Genomic DNA, 19,102 nt, shown 5'->3' on the forward strand with positions numbered 1-19,102 from the left:
TAAGATTAGACTACAATCATAGCAATTGTAAATTGACTCATACAATGACTTTTAAGTTCCAATAAGTGGGCTACCTGTGGATATGAAAAATCAAGTAACCATCTGGACTTTTGTAAATTTCTGTCAATTTACATTTTTTTTCAATTTTTTTACTTAGCTTCTTATTTTGCTGTATTAACAATCATTTCTCAGTTTTTATATTTTTCCAACTGGTCAAATGTTCATTTGCATCTGTCCTTACTATATATATATATAGTCATATATATATAGTAGCACAAGATTGTAGCATTATAAGCCTGGAAAGATCATGCGAATTGGGACTTGTTTAATGTTATTGTAAATTTAGGTTTATATGCAATCTCATAGTTAAGGTTTTTTCTTGGTTTTAAGCCTGCCTTTGCAATAGAATATCAGAGTGTATTCTTTTTGGATAAAGTTTAGATAAAAAATTTTGCAAAACAAGATTGCAGCTCTCTGTATAAAATTAGCCTCTCTTTTTCACGTTCTTCTTGTGGGTCTTTTTGATAATTTGTTTAGCCACTGGATCGAAACAAGAATTTCTGGATTGGGGGGGCTGAATGTGGGTGATGATTACAAAAAGCACGTTTGTATGTGTTTGTATGCATATGTATTTATGCATTTTGTTGTTAATAGTTAAAAATATATAATATAACTGTAATTTCTTTCCATATTGATTCAATTGTGTGTATGAGTGTAGATTATTTATCAAACTTGACAAATAAGTTAGAACTCTACAGACTCATACCAAATTATTCATATTTTAGAGACAACATTACCCTTCTCTTACTTAAACTGATATGTACTTTAGATTTATTAATACATTTATGGCCCTTTTTTACATTTCTCTATTTTTTAAGTGTATATTTTCTGGTTTAAACTCACAGAGGCAAAAGCAACAACCAAATGCTGGGAAATGTAGAATTTTGTGAACAGCATTTTGATGGAGACCTTTAGATGAAATATGCTGTTTCTTTTCATCTTTTTTATTAAACTTAAGACTAGTTAAAGTTTTTGGGGATACAAATTATGGTGTGCAATATGGACTTAAGATTGTTGTGCTGAAATTTTTTTCTGGGTGAAGAACCCTGATTATGATCAAGTTAGTATTGCCATACAGCCGTCTTAGAACTTTTATACCATACTTTCTATGGTTGCTCTATACTAATTAAATTTCATTAGCATGTTGATCATTTACACAATTGTGCAGGTAGATTGGTTAAACAGAATTATCTCTTATATGTGGCCTTACCTTGATAAGGTAATATTCATTCTCATAACCTTTTTGGCTTTCTGTTGGAGTCTGCAACTGAGTGATTGTCGATGTCTAGGCGCTTTTGTAGTACGATTAGAACCACAACACAACCTATATTTGCAGAGTACATGCATTGCTTTATGATCTAAGCTTGATGTATTTACTACACTGTTTTGGGTTCAGCAGTGTAGAAGATACACTGATTTCAAATGAAATCAAGTTATCAGTCATCAACATAGCTAATTTTAATATAAATATGTACAACCATATTAGTTGAATGTGAGATCTGCATGTAATTGCTTGTACATCAATTAGTTTCAGATGCATATATATATATATATATATTGTTTGTAAATCACGACTAAAATATATAGAACGATTGTGAAGTTTCTTATACGAATCTTTACAGTCTATTTATTTACAAGCAGCATTGCTAAAATTGCTATGTGCATTGTGAAGAGTGTTTTGCTTAAATGACTGTAAGATATGACTTTTTTAGCATAATTTAGGTTTATTTTGGCATTTGGCGATGATGAAGGAACATTAAAGTTAGTTTTCATATTTGAGTATGATATTATGTTTAAATAGAATGTTTGCTCTATTAAATCAATCGGTTTACGTAACAGCTCTCTTCATTCATTGATAGATTGAAAGGCTCAAAAATGATTTAGTTTGAATCCTCCCCCACATGATTTAGAGGTGTTGAAGCTGTTCTACCTAAGCCACAATGCCTAGGTGCACATTGTTATGGATGACATGAACTAATTTTACTTCATAAAGAAGCAGGACAGTTGAACAAAATTGAATGAATGTGGACATTTTCAATTAATGTTTAGAAGCAAGAAATGGCAGTGAGATTTATTTAGTAGTTTGTAAGTTGTAGGAAGAAATTGGTCCACCCCAATGTATATAGCCCATAACTACATGAATGTGAATTTCCCATTGGATTTAAATGAATGAATGTGTTTGATTTATTATATTCGATGAAAAATGTTAGATTTATAATGAAAGTGCATAGAATTTATATTTATGTTTCCTATTTCTAAATTGGGTGTTGGATAAAATATAAGTGTTATATAGCAATGGAATAGAATTGGTCATAGGTGTATGTGTGATCTTTTCATGTAAGATCATTAAACTTGTGGTGATGCCAATGAATGATGAATTAACAACAATTATAGGATCTAAATTAAGTGAAGTTTAAGGTATTAAAAAAAAGTTAATTGATTATTTCAGATTAGGTAATAAATTGATTAAATAATTATTTAGTGACTGACATGAACAAGATAAATAAAAATTATATTTTGGATCAAGTTCGAAAATGATGGTTATATATATAGAGCAATGCTACATACAATCGTGGACTTGCAAACGCCGCGTAATCGCTTTGAAAAAGAGTGGGGTCTACGATTAAAGTTAGTTTTTTTTCATGTGGGTCTCATATTAATTCATTTTTTTCAAAGCGACTGCACGTCGCTTGCACAAGTACGACTGCAAATATCATTTCTCATATATATATATATAACCAATGTAACTGGCGAGATCGGAAAAAAAAAAATACGCCAAAACATCAATTGCAGCGATTTTTATAGACGTTCCAATGATTCTAAATGCTGCAATTACACTTTAATAACGATTTTCCAAACATGGATGACCACATTTGCAACAATTCTGTTCTATTTGCAACGTTTTTTTTATCTATTTTCAGCATTTATATTACGCTGGAAATACAAGAGTAATTGCAGCGCTTTTTATAGTAATTACAGCGATTTTAAATGCTACAATTACACTTTAACAACGATTTTCTAGACATGGATGACCACATTTGTAACAAGTTTTTCCTATTTGCAGCGCTTTTGGTGCTATTTTCAGCATTTATATTACGCTACAAAAGATTATTTGTAACAATTCTTAAATAAATCGCTGGAATTAGAAGATTAATTGCAGCGCTTTTTATAGTAATTGCAGCGATTTTAAATGCTACTTTAACAACGATTTTCCAAACATGTATGATCACATTTGCAATAATTTTTTCCTATTTGCAGTGCTTTTGGTCCTATTTATAGCGTTCATATTACGCTGCAAAATACCATTTCCAACAATTTTTAAATTTTCGCTAGAAATAGCAAATATCAATTGCAGCGATTTATAAAGTATTTGCAAGGATTTAAAATGCTGTAATTGAGATTTCTCAGCGATATATCTATAATTGCAAGGATAGTTACAGCGATGTTGGGAGTATTAACAAGGAAAAAAATCACTGCTAAAAGTGTTTTAAGCAGCGAAATTTTTTTTATCACTGCTTTAAGCAAAAAAGACGCGATAATAGCAGCGAATGACAAGGAATTTAAAATCACTGGAAATGAATATATGCATCAGTTTAGATGGTTTTTTGCAAAATGATTTTAAACACTGTAAATGACCTGATTTCTTATAGTGAATGTTACGTACAATGGTGCTTCTAATTAACCACTATCGTTGCATATAACGTACATAGTTTCTGACTTTGCAGGAAACCATTCCATCGTCCATCCAGCTGATTGGCCAGGGAGAGATCATGGATTCTCACAAAAAATATATCGCGCACTTTGAACTTTGACAAACTAATTAATTAATAAATCATTTTTTGGTTGAATTATCTGTTATTATTGTTTACAATGATCGTGCAAAGAGAACAATCTCTGCCTTTGCCAATTAGGACTAATTTGATGTTTGAAGTGTAATTTCGCGTGCATGGATCTTTCACTTTTATCAATCTTATCAAAACTTAGGAAAATGATAAATACATAACCCTTTTTACAATTATGTTTTAAATAAATAATATTATTATAAAATTATTATCGCCTTACAAAAATACTTTTATTTTAAAACATAATTATGAAAATAATTGTGTTTATTGTTACTGAAATCATCGGTTTTAATTTATCGCTTCTAGAATGCATAAAAAAATAAATAGGAGAAAGTCAGCTCAAAGCATTTTTACAAATCTTATATTATATTATATATATATATAAGAACTTTTCAAAGTTCTTTGGCATTTTCTTTAATTGTAAGCTGCTTTAACTGAATTTACAAACTAAGAATTAGGAAAAGGCATCATTTATTTGACATATATCAAATAAGCCACCTAATCATTTATTTTAATAGCAACAATTAATTTATCCATTGAAATATGGACAATGATTGTGGATTTTTTCCACCATCTGCTGCCCATATGTCAAATTTTTGTTGAAAATTGGAAAGCATTAATGTCTTAGTGGCACGCTTCCCTTGATTGGCAATTGTTTCAAACTTTCTCTGTATACTGAGAAAGTCTAAGAGCGTTAGTGATGTAATTGAGTATCATTAATTCATAACAAAAAAACCAACAGATCAAAATATATAATTGAAGTAAATGAAAAGTACTACATTAATGGAAAATAAACATGTCGCACATATAATATCCATATATATGGCCTTTATGATATGCACTTATTAAATGAAATAATAGGTAAAATAAGATAGAGAGAGGATTTATTGTAGAGTACAATATCTTCTGTAATTAAGCATCAGCTTTAAAATCACCTATCACCAGGATGAAAGAGCCGGGATGCTTTGTTCATTCCTGAAGAAATTAGTGGGATCGATCATGGTCTTCACGTGAACCAACCTGTTAAAGTTGCTCTTGAAATATTTAGTACCCCATGTACTTGCCCGTCTATAGCTTGTGTTGCCTTCCTTACTATTTGTTCCAATGTCAAGGTCCCTATAATTGATGTATGCAGCTCTTGGAGATTTTGAAGCATAGGCAGCCATGTAACTGTAAAGCCTTCTGATCCAACTTATATGCCTCTCGGATGCCGCAATTCCTTCTTCTTCCCAAAGCACCAAGTGTAGCATTTTGTAGATGTTACCAGCTCTATGTGGGAAAGGAATTGCAGATTCCGAGATTTCACTCATTCTTCCCCCATATGGACTCAAGACCAATTCTGCTTCCTTGGCCTCTTTTTGGTAAAATCTCTCCCAGATACCTTCCAAGCCAACTTCTGGAATAGGTTCCATCACATAATCAGATTTTACTTTGACAAAAGTTGGTCTTGTTAGAGGAGTCCTGCTTAGCAGTACATCCAAGGATTCCCCACTTGGAAACCCGGCAAAGTAGAGGGTAGATTCAATCCAGCTCATTTCAGAGCAATCTTCTCTTACCAAACCCAGCTCAGGGAAGCTCTCTTGCATCAATGAAAGGAGATTATCTATCCCTCCGAGATACAAGGAATTAAATGAAGCTTGTATTGTTCTCCTCCCTTCTTGGCTAGAATTGGCAGCACTCAAGATGACGCGAATGAATAGGTCTTCATCAAGCTTGTCAGCAACATATTGCCATCGATGAACAAGCTTGGTTGCATTTTGTTCCAAGTTCCTATTAACTGTGAATACAGTCACAATTGATGGAACATGAACCAGCTTGATTTTCCACGCAACAATGACTCCAAAGCTGGCCCCTCCACCTCCTCGAATGGCCCAAAATAGATCTTCTCCCATGGATTCTCTGTCAAGGATTCTACCCTTAACATCAATCATTTGGGCATCAACAATATTATCTGCAGCAAGACCATATTTGCGCAACAAGGTGCCGTACCCTCCCCCGCTGATGTGTCCACCAACACCCACAGTTGGGCATAATCCTGCTGGAAAGCCAAAGTTTCTACTTTTCTCGGCAATTGTATAGTATACTTCACCGAGAGTGGCACCGGTTTCGACCCATGCAGTGCCATTTTTTACATCAACATTGATTGAACGAAGATTTATTAGATCGATTATGACAAATGGAACATAAGAAACATAAGAAAGGCCCTCAAAATCATGACCACCGCTTCTAACTCTTATTTGCATGCCATGTTTTTGGGAACACTTAATGGTTGCTTGAATTTGGGAGACATGCAATGGGGTAATAATGACTAGAGGTTTCGGGGTGGCAGGTGTTGAGTATCTAGGATTTTGTATGGAAAATTCCAATATGGATGAATATGAGGAATTGGCAGGGGTGTAAATGACTTGAGAAATTGAAGAGGTAGAGTTTCCAGCGTGAAGGGTCAAGCATTGAAGGAAGTCTTCATGAGTGTGAGCCGAAGTTGCCCACAAAAATGAGAAAAGAAGAGTAAGAACAAATGGAATAAGCACTGAAGAGCTAACGGGCTTCATATTTGTTTGTGTTTCTGCATTAAAAACAGGATGCGAGCTTCCTTATTTATAGTGTTATGTGGAGATATATACGTACTTTGTTGAATACTTGGAAATTGATGTGAAAATGTTACGTAGAATGGTGCTTCTAACCACTACTGTTGCGTATAACGTACATAGTTTCTGACTTTGCAGGAAACCATTCCATCGTCCATCCAGCTGATTGGCCAGGGAGAGATCATGGATTCTCACAAAAAATATATCGCGCACTTTGAACTTTGACAAACTAATTAATTAATAAATCATTTTTTGGTTGAATTATCTGTTATTATCGTTTACAATGATCGTGCAAAGAGAACAATCTCTGCCTTTGCCAATTAGGACTAATTTGATGTTTGAAGTGTAATTTCGCGTGCATGGATCTTTCACTTTTATCAATCTTATCAAAACTTAGGAAAATGATAAAGACGTACATAACCCTTTTTACAATTATGTTTTAAATAAATAATATTATTATAAAATTATTATCGCCTTACAAAAATACTTTTATTTTAAAACATAATTATGAAAATAATTGTGTTTATTGTTACTGAAATCATCGGTTTTAATTTATCGCTTCTAGAATGCATAAAAAAATAAATAGGAGAAAGTCAGCTCAAAGCATTTTTACAAATCTTATATTATATATATATATATATATAAGAACTTTTCAAAGTTCTTTGGCATTTTCTTTAATTGTAAGCTGCTTTAACTGAATTTACAAACTAAGAATTAGGAAAAGGCTGTTTTGTCGAGTCAGCGGTCATAGGTTCTGAAATTTCATAGGTAGAAGCATCTGAAACGGGTGCATGCCTAGTCCTTGCGTTGTCCGCAATTCGTTCAAGTATTGAAAGAAATTCAGAAAAAATAAAATAAAATAATGTTACGGTCATGAAATGTAGAAGAGTTCAAAATTTACAAGGTCAAAAAAAGATTTGTATATTATATGATATACATATGATATGATTAATACATTGTATATTATATGAATGTATATTAAAAACATTTGGTGAAGAAAAGTGACAAGTTGCATGGTCAAAGTTCAATATTGTCAAGTTGCCATGCAATTTAGACTTTCTACTTGCAGACGCTAGCTTCGAATTAATTAATCTCCTCTGTTCCTATTTAATTTATTGTGGCGATTCGTCCTTCAAATCTGGCTGTTGGAATGGTCTGCAAATTAACCTTAGAAAATACAACATGCAAAATATGTTACCCCCATAACATTCACGTATATTTTCAAGTCTCTTACTATTTTTTTTTTTTTTTTAAGAAATTAGGGATGAGGTCATATGGATAGTGAGCCCCTCCAAATTTTATCAAGAAACCTCACTTATAGTAGAAACAGACTGCGGTAACAATGAAGACCTAAGGGATTTACAAATAGACATAAATAAAACCATCCCAAGCATCAACGGCAAAAAAATAAAACAGCACCAAAACTAAACCAAATACCAACAAAACTGCCAACTGAGCAAACACATTCTTATTTTATACACAAGTTAACATCTTAAAGAGGGAAGACCAATCTTGTCAAGTCGAACCATGCCCCTCACAACCTGCAATAATATTTCAGAAACCCCATACGTCCTAGTGATCCTAGATTCTGCTTGGTGAGCAAAGAAATCTGCAACTTAGTTGCCCTCATGGAAGATGTGAGAAATTGAATAACTCATGCCTTCAAGGCCATCAAGCAGCTCCTTCCAATAGTCCCAGAGATACCATACATTGCAATCCTTTGAGGTCAACCAGCGAACAAGTAAGGAAGAGTCATATTCGATCTCCACATGATAAAAGCCAAACTCTTCGCAAATAGGCACACCTCTGGTAAGGGCCCTTAGTTCAGTAGCATTATTAGTACCAAATCCCATATGTTCCGAAAAAGCAACCCTGACATTCCCCCAATGATCCCCCACCACCTCCACAAGATCCCGAGTTTCTCCTGCAACTCCTATCAACATTTAATTTCACCCACTCTGCCACTGGTTTACACCACACCACCGCATTAGGTCGGCTAACAAAAACTTGTTTGATAAGCAAGTTAATAGCCGATAAAGGCCTTGGATTAGCCCATACCCGTTTCCCATCCTCATGGATAGTATTAAAGTCACCCACTACAAGCCAAGGAACATCATCCATTTGAGCATCCTCAATATCCTGCCTGAGCTCTCTTCTTTCTACTTGTGTGCACTTATCATAGGCATAAGACACATAGAGACGCTTGTCTACCTTTGTAAATAACCCATGAATAAATTGATTAGACATGCCTTGCACTTCAAAAGTCAAATCCACATTCCAAAACATCCAAAGTTTACCCCTTATTGCCTCATTAGAGGAATAAGAAGGAAAACCAAGAAATCACGCCCAAAAATCCATAAAAACCTTTTCAGCAAAAGGTTTGGAAATAGCCAAAACAAGAGGATTAAAATCTCTAACCAAGCTTTTTAATCCTCTTTTGGACATGCCTAATCCACACACGTTCTGCACCATTAGATTTACAATCATAAATTTAGTTTTTCAGGATGGGAACTAACCGTTAAGATTGACGCATAGCCTAGAGTGTTACATCATGTTTCATGCATTATAGTCTATGTTTTACAAAATGAAGAGTCAAAGTATTTTTTTATCACGACTCTAAATGATAGGACGGGAAAATGCCCTAGTGGAACTTTCAATCCACTCTGGAGTATTTAAAGTCAAGTGGAGACCCCTGGGTCAACGAAGTATAGTCGACTGGTTGATGATAAGACGTAGTCATCTCGATCAAAGGAATCGATGGTTGATGCGGTAACTAATGGGAAAAACACAGTACTTAGGGGAGCTGTGAGGTATCCATTCATGTGAATCATGAAATAATCAAGGCATGTGAGCTCTATGATATGATATGCCAAGTATAAGACGCCGAGTTCAAATGATATGAACACATGTTAAGAAGTCTAAAGGATGAAAAGAGTGTTTTATGAAAATTTTACATTGCATGTGTCAACGTTTCTATGTAAAAGTTCATGTCCCTGCATTTAGCATGAAGTGCAATCGTTTGTGGTTCACTTAATAAAAACTTTGGAGTTAGATCATAAAACCATGATGACTTGCACAATCCTATTACTAAACTTGATAACAATATTAATTTGCTTTGAAATAACTCTCTTGACATACAAAAAAAAAAAAGTCTCAAAATCTAGGTTGTGACCAACCGCTTCTTTTTCTCTCAATTGGTCACGAGTCTCATCTACGTGTTTTAAACATTAAAGTAGTATTTTTAAATATTACGGGTAATTTTTAAATAGATCTCTATGTTTTAAAATCTTCAAAATATTTAAAGGTTCAAAATTATTTCATATAGGGGTATTTTTTTTGTATTATTGAACCAAACCCATATTTTCAAGTAAGCCTCTTTATATTTTGAAGCCTCGAAAATATTATAGTTTAGAAAATGATTTTATTTAAATGATTTTATTTCTTTAAGAATATTATGTGATATTTAATATTTCATTTTATGTTAAAAACTCTACTATTTTCCAGTATTTATTTCTCTTAAAACTATTTAGAGAACTTCATTATTTTATTTTATGGTGGAAAATATTGCTTGGTGATTTTAGAAAACAAAGTTTGATTTTTATTTCGTCACATTGCATTTTATTTCATCTATCTATTATTTAGTTAATTATTTGAAGTGTTTAAAATCTCCACCGTTGGATTAGGTTAGGAATCCCTAGATGAAAGGCCTAAATTAAAATCCCAAAACCCTAACCTTTTTCCCTCTTCCTTCTCTCTCCTTTCCCCCTCTCTAGTCATTTCTCCCTTTCTGCCTCCCCGATTTCCTTCTCCCCGACGCCACCTTGCGCAGCCAGCCATTCCCCACGATGCAGCAACAACCTAGCCCTTCGCCGTAGGCCGATGACCTTTTCCCCCGTGGGCTTCTCTCTCTCTCTCTCTCTCTCTCTCTCTCTCTCTCTCTCTCTTCCCCAAAGCCCTCTCTCTTCATCTCCCTTCAATCTCCCTCCACCACACCACCACCGTGCCAACCGAACCCCGCTTCTTGGCCTCACCCTCGCCGTAGACTTCCCCACGGCTTACCTCGTCGCCTTTTCTCCCTCAAATTCCCTATCCCAACTACAGCTCTACGCAGATCATGACGCCGAACCACCATGAGCCACCATGTCCCACCGTAGGCCACCTCTTCTCCTTATATCCACTGTCAAACACCCCTCATGGCAGATTGACACTGGACAAAATAGCAATTACTTTGTAGGCTAGTTTTAATAGATAATTCATAAGGAAAAACACAAGAGAATCACCCAAAAACATAAAGAAACACCTATGATGTTCAATTCAAAATCATCAAATAAAAGTATATCGAAAATAGCCCACAAGCTGGGCTGTATAGTTGGAAATTGTCCTTACTATAATTTTACTATCATAATTTTACCAAAAATAGAAAAATCTCAATAATCATGCCAAAATTAAATACGTAATAAAAGAAATAATATGCCAAAAATCTGGCCCAAATCAGGTTCGAAATCACTTCCTTAACAATAAATGAAATATTATCATAAAAAGAAAAAAATAACTATAAATGAGGATTCGAAAGGGAAAAAAGTGGATTTTGAACTTGGAAAAGATGCACACCAAGCAAAGCTTATTGGCCACAACCATGCTGAAATAAGATTTCTAAATTGGGTTCATATGTGCGATTCTGATACCCGTAGCCAAAGTTATGACCAAAATACCGAAATGCATCTAAAACTGCCCTAATTAGAAAAAAGATCACGATTACCTGCCATCTTTGCACTGATTTGCCAACTCAAGGTATCTCAACACCATCAACATACCATCTGACAACTCAGCATCATTTGACTCAGATCCTCTTACATCAGTTGCCCATGGTTGGAAAGAACTCGTCCTCGAGTTCACAGTAACTTCATCAAAATCCACAGAACAAGGACTCAGGTGTTTCATATTAAAGACATAAGAAGTCCTCAAATGACTAGGGAGGCGCAGCATGTATGCCTTATCATTGATCTTCTGCAGTATTTCACAGGGGTCAATCTTCCCCTCCTTAAGCTTATTATACTCTCCAATAGGAAAAAGATCACGAGTTAATGCTGCCCAAACAAAATCACCAACATCAAAAAGTACCTGACAACGATGACTGTCAATACGAACCTTGTACTTGGCATTGCTCTTGTGAATGGCTAGTTTCTCTTGCTCATGAATGCCCTGAAGATGTTCTGCCATCTCATCTACCTTATGACTCAAATGACCTACATGTGGAATAGGGGCTAAGTCAAGCACTCCGAATGGGTTCTGACCATAGACAATTTCAAATGGGCTCATTCCTTTGGTTTTGTTCCTCGATCTATTATAGGAAAATTTTGCTTGAGGTAATGCCAAATCCTATTGCTTCAATTTAGTTCCTGCCAAACACCTCAAAAGGTTGTCCAAACTCTGATTCACCACTCTGACCATCAGTTTGTGGGTGGTAGGCATTGCTAAAATTCAACTTTGTCCCCAGTTTCTCCCATAAACTCCCCCAGAAATGGCTCATGAACTTGGTGACATGATATGAAATGATTGATCAAGGAACACCATATAAACGCACAATCTCCCTGAAGTAAAGATGGGTGATTTGGGCAATGTCCATTGTTTTCTTGCAAGATACAAAATGGACCATCTTGGAAAGCTGGTCAACACAACCAAAATAGAATCCAATGCCTGTTGGGTATGGGGTAAGCCCAACATAAAGTCCATACTGACATCAAACCAAGGGGCTTCACAAATAGGTAAAGGAGTGTATAGGCCCGCATTAGTGAGAACTCCCTTGGTCCGCTAACATACATAACATCGCTCCTCATAATGAGCCACATCACTAGTCAATTTGGGCCAATAATAGTCAGAAGAGATAAGGGCCAACGTCTTATCTCCCCCAAAGTGACCCTCGTTATGAAGTTCACTAAGAATCTACTGCCATAGTGAACAATATGGAATGCACAACTCTAATCCACAAAACAAGTAACCATTATGCAAAATAAAATCATGACGTTGACCATCAATTACCTCCTGAATTATCCTCCTAAAGAAAGGATTTGCTACAAACATATCAATGAAAGGCTCAAACCCTACTACTCTGGTGCTCATGGTGGTGAGGAGTAATGTACAACGGTTCAGGGCATCTGCAACACAGTTTAGACTCCCTACTTGATGCCTCAACGCAAACGTGAACTCTTGCAAGTACACCACCCACTTGGCAAGCCGTCTGCTTGGTTTATGATGACCATTGATGTACTTCAGGGCCTCATGATCAATGATAAGACTGAACTCCCTCTGTATTAGGTAGTGACACCAATGCTTCAGGGACTGAACTATGGTATAGAACTCTAGATCATAGGTGGAATAATTCTTCTTTGATCTCAATAGCTTCTCACTGAAAAAAGCTATTGGGCGACCCTTCTAACTAAGAACACCACCAATGCAAAGCCCAAATGCAACACAATTTACCTTAAACATCTTTTCAAAATCAGGAAGTGCCAAAACTGGTGCCTCTATCATCTTCTGGTTGACCAGTTGAAAACTGGCATCTACCTCCTCAAACCCTTGGAAATCGCATCCCTTGAGGCACTTTGTGATAGAAGCAATCAGAGTACTGAAGTTTCTGATGAACTAGCGCTAGAAGGACGCCAATCCATGGAAGCTTTTGACATCGTGTAAGGTCTTTGGTTTAGACCACTCCAAGACCTCATCTATCTTTGATTGATTTGTATCAGTAGACACAACAAAACCAAGAAAAGTCACAAAAGTAATGAAAAAAGAACACTTCTTCTAATTGACGAATAGGTGCTCCATCCTCAGCATATCAAAAATAGCATGGAGGTGATCAAAGTGTGACACCCATGTCAAACTATAAATGAGTTTCCCCATTAAAAGGTTGTAAAACCTTATGCATAAATCTCATAAATGTACTGGGCACATTGGACAGCCCAAAAGGCATGACCATCCACTCATACAATCCATGTTGCATCTTAAACGCTGTTTTCCACTCATCCCCAGACTTTATTCTAATCTGGTGGTATTTGCTTTTAAGGTCAATTTTTTAGAAGACCTTAGAACCAGACAACTGATCAAACATATCATCCAAATGGGGAATTGAAAACCTGTATTTCACTATAATCCTACTGATTGCTCTACTGTCAACATACATATGCCAAGAGCCATCTTTCTTCAACACTGGCAGGGTAAGGAATGTGCATGGGTTCATACTCTCACTGATGTAGCCCCTCCCCAACAACTCTACCACATGTCGCTGCAACTCTTCAGATTCCTTGGGATTGAGGCGATACGCAAGTCAATTAGGCAAACTCGACTCCAAAGCAAGGTCAATCTAATGTTGAATATCTCTCATAAGTGGCAGCCGGGTTAGAAAACTCTGAATAATATTGATTAATAATAAAATTCAAAAATTCTTTTATGAAGCCCACAAGCTGGACTTAAATAGCTACAAAATTCAAAATTATGAAGATTTTTTCAAAAAAAAAAAAACTAAATTATTGTATGAGAAATCAACACATAAATAAACAAGAATCCTACCAAAACTTTAGTCAAAATCAAACTCAGAATCACTTCCAAACTTGAAATCAAATATTTACTAACAAGGCAAGAATGAGCATAAAAATATGATTTGAAACAAAATAACTGATATTATTCTAAATGATTTTGGAGAAAATCAATGATATCTTATATCAACTTGGATTTGCACCACAGATCGACTCCATTTCCCTTTCTCCCTCACATATCTCACTAGATTCGGTGCCTTGTCACCATGCGTAGCTTCCAACCATGGCTGTCACCACCCACAGCCACCCAGGATCAACTCTATGACCCAACCCCAACATCAGTGTGTCCAGCCAACCAAGGCCTTGCCTCCCTCTCTTTTCTCCTTCGATCTTTAGCATCCCCGCACATCCCAACACTGTACACAGCCAAGCCAGCCATAGACCACCCATCACCGCCCACTACCACCACCATAAAGCCCTCCAAACCCTAGCTCCACCCAAACAACGTTGTTTTAGGGTCACGGCAGTGACCTCCATGCCCTAACATGGCCCCTCCTTGCACTTGCGTAGCCGCCACCGCCGGACCATGCCGGGCAGCAAGCAACACGATGATTTCAATAGGGTATAATTTCTATCCCTTTTTCCTTCGATGATTGACTTCGTTTTGAAGTTAATTGGTGTTGTAAAATGTTAGTTGGTGGGCTGTCTTAGTAATTGCAAAGGTGTGTTGTAAATTATAGACTGTGAACGTAGTTGTTGATAATGTGGTTGTGTAGTTTTTGAAGTGTGATTTGTTGAAGCAATGGGCTATTATGTAGTTGTTAAGCATATTATGTGGCGACGTAGTTGAAGTGTTGGACATTACTGTGCAGTTTGTATTATGGTCGTAAGTAGTGTGAAGTGACGGGATTTTGTGCCGTATGATGTAGTGGGCGATGTGGCAGTGTGTTGTGAAGTGATGGAAGCGTGATATGTAGCTGTGCCATGTGAAGGATGGGATGATTGTGTAGTCTGCATAACGGTCGGATGCCATGTGATGTGATGGGGTCACTATACAGTTCGGAGTTGTGAACTGTGTAAAGTGATTGGATGCGGTGTAGTTGTGATATGGTTTTATGCCAAGTAGGTTGAGTAAAGTGTCGAGATATGTTATGTAGTTGGTTGTATTGTGTTGAGTGCTATGTTGGTTGGATTTGAATTGGGTGTAGATGTCAGGGTGTATGAAGCTTGTTTAAGCAAGCGAGCGTTTAGTGAAGTATAAGTTGATCTTAAGTGATAAAAAGGGTGAGATACATGTGCAAACTAGTCGGACGCATGTGCCATATAGATTTACCGTATATATATATATATTAATATCCAAATAAACATCACACCCGCCTCCAAAAGTAATACATAATTAAACTTGTACAGCAAGCAAATACAAATACAAGTCCATCTTAATTGAAAATTTTATGAATAATGCTACTTTACTTTTCATTTTACCTCCTCATTTTAACTACTCATGCATTTAATTTTTTTAAATTTTTTTAATTACTAATTATGAAGGTAACTATTAGTGTATTGATATTTTTTTATATTTTTTTTAAAATGTTTAAAGATGTTAAGAAAATATGAATAACAAATTAGAAAAGTAAATTTTGGCTAGGGAGCACGCCCAACAGTGATTGCTGGGCGGCAACCTAGTGGTACTCAAAATTTATTCTCAAATCATATCTTACTTTTTAGATAGTGAAAGTGTTTCATTTCATCTCATCTCATCTACGGGTGGCAATAGGGGTTTAGGTTTAGCCTTAACAAGTTCAGATCAAAATGGATTGACTTGTTAAGATACGATTGATTAACGGGTCAACCCATTATGACCCGTTAAGAGAGTTAAATTTACATTTTTATCCTTATACATAAAACTAAAAAACCCTACTCCCGCTGCACTTTAACTCGGACTCCCTCACAATCTCACATTCATCTTCAGATATATTGAGTTTGTCTCTTAGTTCTCAGTTGAGTCAGTTCTCACGAGTCACAATCGCTTCACACACTTCCTATGGATTGTAATTTTGGTATTTTTAATATTTGGATTGTAATTTTAGACTTGTGTAGTTAATTTTATATTTTTTGGAGATATTATGATTTTAAATTTTATGTGAAATTATGTTGATCAAGTCAAATGGATTATTTGGGTCAATTCAACCCATTTACATAAACGGGTCGAAACGGGCCGTGCCGTGTCAATGTATTTTTAATTAATTCATAACGGGTCATGTCATGTCAGTCCATTATTTTAATGAATCGTGTTATGATTTGAAAATCTGACCTATTAAGCTTAACGGGTTGTATTTAGATTGACCCATATTGTATAATATACATGACTTGACATGACCCGTTAGCACGCGGATTTGCCACACTTAATCTCATCTCATTTTTATAATCTTTTCAAATTTTCACACAAAATATAATAAAGAATTCAACTTTTTCATATTTCAAAATAATAATAATATTAAAAAATAATACTCTAACAATATTCTATTCAACTTTCATCTAAAATCATCTTATCTTATCTCATTATCCAAACCGCACCTTAAATTATGTGGATGGTGTATACACAAACTTAAAAATAGAATAACTCATTTTAATTAATGTCTAATTAACTAGCTACGTACCATGTTTATATATGTGTGTGCGCATACTAAAAAGTATAGATGAAAGCTGGCGAACTCAATCCCCAGCCTCCATGAACACTGGCTATTCCCATCCTATATTATAGATTAAAAATACAAGTGCTATAGCAAGGAATTAACATTATAATAAATTAAATTATGTTATCAGAATATTAGAAAAAATGAAAAAAGAAAACATGGGAAATTAAGATGCATGGAAAATTAGAAAAAATAAAACAAAAGTCGACGTACGTAATTACAAGGCAAGGTTATAGAAAAATAACGTAAGAAAGAAATAGCCACTAATATTATTAGGCATGTGAATAGTTTATCGACCGCCGGCCAGCTGTAACTTACGGTTAGGAAATAATGGAAATCCTAGGAAATTATCGAACCCGCCATGTGTACAAAACCTTGTTCTAATTAGGAGGTTGTTACTCTAACATCCCAACCTTATCATTCCCTTATTTTTCTATGCAATTATTCTAACCCTTAACCCTCTCTCTCTCTCTCTCTCTCTCTCTCTCTCTCTCTCTCTCTCTCTCTCTCTCTCTCTCTCTCTCTCTCTCTCTCTCTCTCTCTCTCTCTCTCTCTCTCGTGTTTTACATATAGAGCGTTTCATGGCAACAATAGTACGTACTCAAAACTAGTACTACTATGTGTTAGTTTGTATAGTTTGATGAGGGTTGTTAGTGACTTTCAGTCTACTGAAATTCAACAAACAATAGCACAAAGATACCATCTAATTCTAATTAAGGTCTCTCTCTAATCATCATGTCTTCTTTTTCTTTGGATATCATTTTGAAACACGTCTTTCTCATTTCACTCTCTCTTTCGCTCAGGCATGGATATCATTAACTGCATGCTTTAATTTGTAGCTAGCTACAGATAGATTGAAAATACCTTCTCTTCCTGTCTTCTTTATTTCTTTTTCAGTTAACTCTGCTTGCTTTATTTCTACAAGGCAGTTTTGTTCCACTGAGAAATAATTATTGTATTGGACCAATTATCATGCTATTTAACAAGTGAATGAAATGAAAACGGTTTTTTATATAACTAATGATTGCTTGCTTCACATTCTTACAACCATACATTTCCTTTTTTAGTTAACTATTCTCATATTCCGATTAATTTTTCGCTCAGACTTTATTTCCATGGCTTTAAGCTTTTGCTCCAACTAGGGGTCCTTTAGTCTAGAAATCATGAGCAGCTTCCAACAAATGCATGATCCAGAGATGGCAGCAGAAGTCCTTATGACTTTTGACGGCAATTCAACTCTTGCAGACTTCGATCTGTTGCGCCTTTGGCCTGTCCAAGAATCATACAAGATGATAGAGAGACAATATTTAAGTACTTCAGAAACTTGCCTACGTCCACTGATGCGGAAACTCAATATTGTGAATATGTTTGTATAAAATTACAAATACTCATAAACAAGCTCTCTGTCTCTCAAAAGGCCCTCTGTTCTGGGTTTCCCCAGAACCTATATTTCACCCTCAGCCCTCTACCTTGATCGCTCACCTTAGTGAGGATAGTTTACACCATTGCAAATTATCTCTTTTTATAGGAGAGGCCTACCTAACGTAGCCACCATTGTTGACAAACATGGGGAAGTTTCCAGCAGCTATCCTTGACTGTTGAGGGGTTGCTACAGCCATCTAGGACTAGTAGAAAGTTTCTCTTGGTGGGTGGAAAGCTGCATGTTCACATGGACAATTCACACTTGAGGGGTTTCCAACAATTACTCCCTCCACCCAAGTGTGCCAAACTAAAATATTACAAAATGTTGCATCCCTCAAATGATTTCACTCCTTCATTGGAATGCTTGTTAGTCATGAGAGATTTCTGCTATCAAATACATTTGCAGGTACGTCTTCAATGGATGTCCAGATACCTCTCCAAATGCATCTTCAAATGCATCAGCATTGTCTACATCCATAGAGCTTGCAAGAGATTTTCTTCAGATGAGATTTACAAGTGCTTTACTGCACAATCTCAACTGTCTAGGATTTTTCTTTTACTCGAGTTCATGAGTCCACACTCATGCACACCTTGAGTGAACTGAGCTTTGCTCGACCCACAACCGAGTGAACAATCTACCTAGTGCCTTTACAGCTTTCAAACCAGACTCCATAATCCTATAATCATCAATCTCCAACTTGGAGACTGGTTCTCAACATGCCAGCCTTTATCTCCAGCATGATCCCTTATCATCTCTGGAATTTTATAGCTCATGTCTTCAAGTTAGAAGACTAACTAAAGTGATGCATAACTTTAGTTCATCACGTATAGTGCCCTTAATCAATACATCTATATAGAGCAACACATCTCCCACTGCACTGGGAATCAATGGTCTCACATGGACCTTGACACATATTAGAGAACCTGTTGTTGAGGTCTCCATCTTTGACCTGAGCGACTAACTC

At 35.8% G+C, this 19,102-nt stretch overlaps 1 protein-coding gene across 1 annotated transcript; it reads right to left on the bottom strand.

Moving 5' to 3' along the window:
• Positions 1-4,622: 4,622 nt before the first annotated feature.
• Positions 4,623-6,466, bottom strand: LOC122275542 (berberine bridge enzyme-like 18). Its single transcript, XM_043084644.1, has one exon. The coding sequence runs from the start codon at positions 6,452-6,454 to the stop codon at positions 4,841-4,843; it is 1,614 nt and encodes a 537-aa protein (XP_042940578.1). The 5' UTR covers positions 6,455-6,466; the 3' UTR covers positions 4,623-4,840.
• Positions 6,467-19,102: the final 12,636 nt, after the last annotated feature.

This window comes from Carya illinoinensis, chromosome 9 (assembly GCF_018687715.1).
Source record: "Carya illinoinensis cultivar Pawnee chromosome 9, C.illinoinensisPawnee_v1, whole genome shotgun sequence".
NCBI classification, from domain to species: domain Eukaryota; kingdom Viridiplantae; phylum Streptophyta; class Magnoliopsida; order Fagales; family Juglandaceae; genus Carya; species Carya illinoinensis.